Here is an 8,395-nt window from a genome sequence, read left to right on the forward strand (position 1 = left end):
ATGAGAGTTAATTGAAAGTATAAAATGTGAAACATATATCAAAAAGGGCAAGCAAACAATCAAACAGTAATATAATTTTTTTTTACTATTCATTCATAGAATATCAGTGTCATTGTCAAGACCAGCCTTTTCATATATCTCTATCTGCCTATGAGAAGGTGGTGGTGAGCCACCTTCTTAAACCATTACAGTCAACATAGAATCCCTATGGTGCAGAAAGTGGCCATTCAGTCCTGAGGGTTTGTCACTGACAGGAAACTAGACTGTATGAGTCATATAAATACTGTGGCCACAAGAACAGATCAGAGGTTGGGAATTTGTGGCAAGTAACCAACCTCCTATCTCCCCAATGCCTATGCCTGTCTGCTATCCATAAGGGCATGTCACTGATGGAATACACCGTACGTGCCTAAATGTGTACAGCTCCAATACCGACCATCCAGGTTAAAGCAGCAAACTTGGTGGACCTCCCTTCCATCACCTTAAACACTGACATACAGTGACAGCAGTGTGTATCATATAAAAGATGGACTGCATTAATTCACCCTAAACAGTTCCTCCGAAATCCACAATGATTCGTAAAGTAATGGTTCTGAAAGGGTTACTGTCGAAGACTGTATTAAGTTCCATGCAATTTGATAATTTCATAAGGAATAAGGTAGGGGAACAAAAATTGGGTTTGGATCTCAAAGGAGATGGATCTACCATCTAGGTCTCCTCATAGTCTTTGTAACAATGTCTGTCAAACCAATGTAACCTGTAGCTTAATGCTGCTATGCAATAAGCTACATCTGGTTAAGAAAAGAGCCCCTTCTTGTTAGACTAACAAGTGGTTTTCCTCTACCGCTCTTGATGAAACAGGACCTGCAGACCCAACCTAGAAGTTCAGTATTAACAGCAAATCTACTTAACGGTGACAAAGGGTTCAGCCAGTGCATACAATATTGTACCTGCAGTTGTTGTTAGAGGGTTTAATTTAGCTGCACCATTGTAACACAGTAGGTAGCAGTGCAAATTGGAATTCAATTTAGCTACGCAGAACAGATTACATTCAACCTTGAAGAAATTTCCATTATAGTTTTAAGAGTGAATCAGGCAGACAGTTAGCAGCAGAGAGAACTGAACAATCAAGCAGCCTGCAACAGGTAAGCTTATAGCAAGATTCAACAAGGGAAAACTTGCAGACAATAGTAAAAACATTTCAGACATTGTAGCACAGAAGCATGTGTGAACTAGAAACCACATGCAGCTGGCACATGAGTCACACTTGTCAACTAAAGACTGATTCAGGTGCCAATGAACCATGGAAACAGTCCCGATCAGAGGCTCGTCAGACTGCATTGCTACCTGAACAATGCCAGTTAAAGAGTCATCAATGAGCTCAAATGGTTATACTGTTAATTATTTTTCTCATCACTTGTGCTTCTCGTAAACTTTGTTGATATTTGTCATCTGAACTTCCTTCAACAATGATAGGAATGAGAAACATTTCTGAAAATCCTATATAATCACAGATTTCTCTTCTGTTGACAGTATGAAACAATTGTTTTGTGCCAATATATGTAACCTTAATAGATTCTTTCTGCATTTTGGGTTTCACCATGAGTCTAGGATGTGAATGAAAGCTTCTACAGTTGTCCTTTGATCAGTTGTTTAACAATCGTTTGTTCAATAATTAGCAATTCTGTGACCTGTGGTCCTATAACTGGCAGCTATTTAACCAGTTATTGCCTCACTGGTGTCTCTTTGAACAAGCTTGGCAAAACCAGCTGTCTTTTGACCTGCTGGTTTTCTCCGCTCAAGATTGCTGTGTGTTTCTTCTGCTTCACCATCCATTTGAATGGCTGTCTTCAAATACAAATCTTCTTTGCTTTGTAATAAATCAAAGTCTCAACTGTAATTCCATCAGCAATTCTGTCTCCTGTGAGCTCTAATTTCAAAGCTTCAATGTCACATTTCTCCACCAGTCTGGAGTGGTTATTATCATAGAGTTCCTACAGTGTGAAGCAGTCTATTTGGCCCATTGAGTTCCACACCAATCCTCTGAACAGCAGCCCACCCACACACACCTCACTACCCTATCCTTGTAATCCTGCACACACACTGAGGGAAGGTCACTGGACCTGAAACGTTAACTCTGTTTTTTCCTTCACAGATGCTGCCAGACCTGCTGAGCTTTTCCAGCAACTTTGTTTTTGTTCCTGATTTACAGCATCCGCAGTTCTTCTAGTTTTTATCTTGTAATCCTGCACTTCTCCATGATTAATCCATCTAGCCTGCACACCTTTGGCCTGTGGGAGGAAACTGCAACACCCAGAGGACTACAGACATGGGGAGAATGTGCAAACTCCACATTGTCACCTGAGTGTGGAATTGAACCCAGGTCCCTGGTGCTGTGAGGCAGTAGTGCTAACCACTGAGCAACCATGCTGCCCACACTATTTACCAGTGATTCCCTAGATATGAACTCTTCTGCTAGAAACTTGCTTTCAAGAATTTTATTTGTTCTAATATTAAACTAATTGTCAAAACTTGTAGAACTTTATCAAAAGTATCTGTGTCATATTTTATGACTTAGCAAGCTAAAATGCCATTAACGATAGTCCTAGTTGAATATGAAATTTACTTGTTCAGCAGCAGATTTAGTATCTAGCTCGGAAACAATTCTGTATCTTAAGATCTGTCTTTTTCCAAAATGTGCAATCTGCATTTTATTTGGCCCACCCATCCCAAGAAATCCAATTCTGTAGGAGCAAATTACTGCAGTTGCTATAATCTATACTGAAACAAAAAATGCTGGAAATCACAACGGGTCAGGCAGCATCCATGGAGTGACAGCAAGCTAATGTTTTGAGTCTTGAGCTTCATCAAATCATATCCAATTCTGTGTTCTATTTCACTCACTTCTGAAATTAAACCTTCCTGGCATTATTATTTCTGCTACCACATCTTCATAATGTGATTATTATTCATCTTATGTTAAAGCTTTACAGTTCTGCACTATTTTAATATGCTTTGCTTTGTTTGCCCGAGAAACTTTTAAAGCTGCTGTATAGTGATTTTGCTTCATTTTCCTTGCTTTAAATGCAATTAATTCTGCAGTATAGTAAGTTGCTTGTCTGTGCTGTTGTTTTGCTTCTGTATTTTTGTGGTTATAAATGGAAGATTCTTACCTTTTGCAGCTCAGATGGAGGGCTCTTCCCTTTCCATGAAAAAAAATGGACAATTTCCTAGCTTTTCTAGCTTAATAAATGATTCCAACTTCTTTAATAGCTTTACTAAATAAACACTGCTGCTTGAGGCTTTAAAGATGAATCCCATTTTGCTTAAAAAAATTCTCTAGATGAGTCACACTGTCTGCGGTGCTGCTAATAATGTCCTTTGCCTTCCAATTTTAATAAAGGTTCCCATTCTCATTAATGGCTCGTCCAAATGAATCTTGGTTTCTGTGGTTTTAGTAAACTCTTCCTGATCACCCACAGCTTCAATTATTGGTCTTCCACTCTTACTGTGGCCTCAATGGCCTCCTTATTTCCTTCCTTTGTTAGAATCTTTCTGTTTAGACTCCTAAATTGTCCTTTTATAATTTTAATTCTGGCTTTGTGATGTTCCTGATGCTGCAACCTCTGTTTACAGTACTTCCATGTTCCTTGATTTCCCCTGTTGCAGCTTTGCCACATAGTGTCTGTTCATTATGGCAATGTTTGCTTTGATTTGTGAGCATGTTTTTCTTTTGGCCATTTCAACCTGTAACTGCAACATTTATTTTAAGATTTTCCCTTCTCCACCAAAGATTTTAGGTTGGAGATAAAGTTAACTTCACGGTGCCCCTGATGCACATTTGTTAACTGACATTGTTCAGACAGCAACACAGCCTGACCAAAAAGTAATTTTGGCTAATTCAAATTTGATATCATGATGAGGCAGCACAAGTCCAAGAGGAACATTTTAGTCCTTCATTTTCCAAGGAAGAATCATCAGTACCATTGACTGAGTTCATAACAAGCAAGCAAAATTCTTTAACTACAAGGGCAGAGCGGGCTCAAAAGGCCAGTCCTGGTGAAGGGTCCTGACCCGAAACGTCGACTTTCCTGCTCCTCTGATGCTGCATGGCCTGCTGTGTTCCTCCAGCTCCACACTGGATTGACTCTGACGCCAGCATCTGCAGTTCTTGCTGTCTCCGATACTTCAGCAGATTGGCTAGCAGGATGAGAATAAACTGTTGTTCTTACAGATGAATGATGGTCTGCTTATGGCTGCATAAAAGCCACCATTGAAGCTTAGGTGACCAATGTCAACAGATTTATGACACAGTCAAGAACAAATTTCCTGCTGCAAAAATCTAGGATACAGCAAGGATGAGAATATCCTGTTTCAATAGTTTAGCCATCTTCCAAAAAGGACATGGATGAGATTAAAGGTCCCTTGATGATGTTATGAGGCAATTACTTTTTTCAGCAGGAAACAATTCCTCTGCTAAAAGAATCCAGGCAATTAAGGGACGTCTGGTTGAGTAATTGACCGATTCAAAGCTCAGCAGGAATGATGTCCTCTCCAAAGGACATCCAAGGTATTTTTTAAAAAAATCACTTGTGGGGCATGGGTTTCGCTGGCTGGGCAGTATTTATCGTCAATCCATTGTTGCCCTTAAGAAGCTGGTGGTGAGCCTTCTTGAACTGCTGCAGTCTACATGCTGTAGATCAGTGCATAATGCCCTAGGGAGGGAATTCCAGGATTCTGGTCCAGTGACAGTGAAATAAAGGAGATAGATTTCCAAGTCAAAATGGTGAGTGGCTTGAATGGAAACTTGCAGGTGGTGATGTTCCCATGCATCTGCTGTCCTTGTCTTTCTAAATGGAAGTGGTTGTGGGGTTTGGAAAATGCTGTCTCAAGATCTTTGGTGAATCTCTGCACGTATATTTAGTAGATAGTACATACTGTCGCTACTGAGCATTGGGGGTGTAGGGAGTGGATGCTTGTGGATGTGGTGTCAATCAAACGGCTGCTTTGTCCTGAATGGTGTCAAACTTCTTGAGTGTTGTTGGGGCTGCACTCATCCAGGCAAGTGGGGAATATTCCATCACACTCCTGACTTGTACTTTGTAAATGATGGACAGGCTTTGGTGAGATAGAAGGTGAAGTACTTGCTACAGTATTTCTGGCCTCTGACCTGCTCTTGTTTCCACTGTCTTTATGTAGGCAGTCCAGTTGACTTTCTGGTCAATGGTATCCCCACAGATGTTGACAGTGGGGGAATTCAGTGATCGTAACATCATTGAACATCAAGGTGTAATGGTTACATTGTCTCTTATTGGAGATTGGTCATTGCCTGGCATTTATGTGGCGTGAATGTTACTTGCTAGTTGTCAGCCCAAGCCTGGATATTGTCCAAATCTTGTGCATTGGAACATGGACTGCTTCAGTGTCTGAGGAGTCGCAAGTGGTGCTGAATATTGTGCAATCGTTGGTGAACATCCCCGTTTCTGAGCTTATGATGGAGGGAAGGTCATTGACGAAGTAGCTGAAGATGATTGGGCCGCAGACACTGCCCTAAGGTCTCCCAATTCAAAGAGATTTACAAATGTCACATGATTAAGTCTAGAACTAAGGTCAACAGTTGTCGAGCCAAAGGTCTGCTATTGTTCCTTTTGTTAAGTGAATGTATTCTGGAATACCGCTTCAATTTATCAAGTTAGAGACTTGGCAAGGAGTCCCAATCTCTGCAACCTATCATCATAACTGAAGTTTCTCATTCCTGCACAATGCTTGTAAATATTTTCTGCACTCTCTCCAATGCATTCACATCCTTCACATTGTGTGGTGCCAGAACTGTATACAATACTTCAGCTCAGGTCTTACAAATATCTTGTGTAACTTCAGAATAATCTTGTTGTTGTACTCTGTGCCATGTTAATAAAATGCAGGATACTATATCCTTTATTAACTGCTCTCTCCATCAGTCCTGTCACCTTAATTAATCTGTGGACATATAAACCCAAGTTCCTCTGCTCCTTCACCCCCTTAAGTTTTGTACCCCTATTTTGTACCCCTGTCCATGTCTTCCTTTCAAAATGCATCACCTCACATTTCTTTGCATTTTTATAGAGATTCCAGTTTTGGACTTTGCATTGAATTTCATTTATCATCTATTTGTCCATTCCACCAATTTTAGAGTCCTGTTCGCAGTTCACAATATTCCAAATTTCATATCATCCGCAAACCTTGAAACTATCCCCTTCACACTAAGATCCAGATTATTAATATATATCAGGAACAGCAAGGTCCCAATTCTGACCCCTTGGAAACAAGACACACCTTCCCCAACCCAAAAATATGTCCAGTAACCACTACTGTCGGCTTTCTATCACATAGACAGTTTGTATCTACTTTGCTACTATCCCTGTTATTCTATGATATAACTTTGCTCACAAGTCTGCTGCGCGGCACTGTATCAAATGACTTTGAAAGTCCATGTACGTTACATCAACAACATTCCCCTCATCAACCTTTACTTCTTCAAAACTTCCATCATGTTAGTCAAACATGATATCACCTTTAGTAATCCAAGGTAGCTGTTGCTAAATTTAGTGACGGTCAAAAAATCTCTTTGCGGGGGTTATACTGACTCCTGAGAGGAATCCTGAGGTAAGAACTATTGCACGTTGAAGTTCGAAAGTTGACTGAGTGTGGCAAAAACGGCTGTGTCTGTTGCGCAGAAATTTGTTTCCAAGAAAGGAAACAGCAACAATCTCTTCAATTAAATTTTAAACTGGGTGTAAGATCCGAGAAAACACAGCGACAATTGCAATCAGCCTGAAAACGTATTTAGAAATTGGTGCTTCTGGTTACTGTAAAATAGCCTGGTATCTATAAAGGTACTATATCAGCCTTGTTTTCATTGGAACCAGAGACAATGTCACCAAAAAAATTTACAAACTCATGATAGTAGTTGCAGTGTTCACCCCTAAACCTGACAACTCCTGGGACGCCGTCACTGTAAAAAGTGCGCATGCGCTTTTGCGTTTTGGTGGCCATCTTCCTGCTGGGGGACAATCATTTTAATTTGTATTGAAGTGTGTGATCGGGTCCAGTCAACTGACTCTTAAATTCATCAGCTTGACTTCATTCGTCAACCAGCTCCTCTTTGGGACTACGAAAGCCCTTCTCCCAACCCTAACCCGCGAAAAAGAAAGGCAAGCTTCAGCAATATAAGTGATAGTAGGGCGCTACTGGTCGCGCCTGCGCAGTGCGGGCCTCAGACGAAGAAGGCGGATACTCTAGTTCCCAGCAGGCCCAGCGCCGGTTCCGCACGCACGCGCACTGCTGCTTTCCTGTCGCTACTACGCTTGAGTACCATGGCGAAGAAACTGGCGGCGGACGATCCGAACCTGATCGCCATGATCGTCGACCACCTCAAGAGCCGCGGCCTTTTCGATGAGTTTCGTAGAGACTGCCTGGCTGATGTTGACACCAAGGTGAGAGAGGGCGATGGCTTTTAGCCCAGTCGTGTCCATCAACACCCGGTGTTCTCCTGTCGCCCTGTGAGGACCGGAGCAGACTATGTTAGGCCAGGTTGTGCCTATCGGGGCAGTAGGAGGCTTTTCTAGAGGAATCCGACCCCCACCACCCCAGAAAGAAATCCTCACCCCGTCCCATAGAGATTGAGATAGCGTCCCTGGTTCCCGTCCTGTAAAGGCAGACAGAAAGAGGAGTTTTCTGATCTAGTACGAGAGAGAGAGAGGTAAGCTCTCTGACCCAGAGAAAGACAAGAGAGCCCTTTGGCCCAGAGAAAGAACGTGAGAGGGGATACCCCTGGTCCAAAAAGAAAGATAATGTGGCAGGAGACCTCTCGTTCAGGGAAAGAGGCAAGAGGCGCCTGGTCCAGAGACAGTGGGAAGGGATGCACATCCTCTCTTTGTCAGCATGAGCTCCCCCGGCTACTGCGGTTTCCCCTCTCAGTCCAAAGATGTGCAGGTTAGGTGGATGCCATGATAAGTTGCCCGTAGTGTCTATCGATGTACGGGATAGGTGGATTAGCCATAGAATAGGGGGAGGTGGGATTGGATGCTGTTCAGAGGGCTGGTGTCACTGTTTAGGCTGAATGACCTGTTTCCATAATATTGGGATTCTTTGTTCCAGAGAGAGGGGGTGAGAGGCAGGAAGTATCTGATCCATCCACAGAGAGAAGTCTCTGGTCCGGAGAGTGAAAGGGGATGATCAGGTGCTGAAAAAGAGAGCGAGCGAGCTTGAGATGGGATGCCTCTGGTCCACCGAGAGAGCGCGTGAGAAGAGATGGCTATGGTCCACAGACAGAAAGAAAGCGTGAAAAGGGATGTCTCTGGTCCACAGAGAGAGAGACAGCGCACGAGAAGGGATGCCTCTGGTCCACAGGGAG

General features: G+C 42.5%; 1 protein-coding gene across 2 annotated transcripts in view; it reads left to right on the forward strand.

Moving 5' to 3' along the window:
- Positions 1-7,341: 7,341 nt before the first annotated feature.
- Positions 7,342-8,395, forward strand: part of bod1 (biorientation of chromosomes in cell division 1) — a 31,487-nt gene continuing 30,433 nt past the window's right edge. For both annotated transcript variants that reach the window (XM_020531658.2, XM_020531653.2), the window contains exon 1: positions 7,342-7,475. In XM_020531658.2, coding sequence (XP_020387247.1) covers positions 7,356-7,475 — 120 coding nt within the window. In that variant the 5' untranslated portion in view covers positions 7,342-7,355. The remainder of the gene's footprint in view (positions 7,476-8,395) is intronic.

The sequence above is a fragment of the Rhincodon typus genome, chromosome 12, assembly GCF_021869965.1.
Source record: "Rhincodon typus isolate 14 chromosome 12, sRhiTyp1.1, whole genome shotgun sequence".
NCBI lineage: Eukaryota > Metazoa > Chordata > Chondrichthyes > Orectolobiformes > Rhincodontidae > Rhincodon > Rhincodon typus.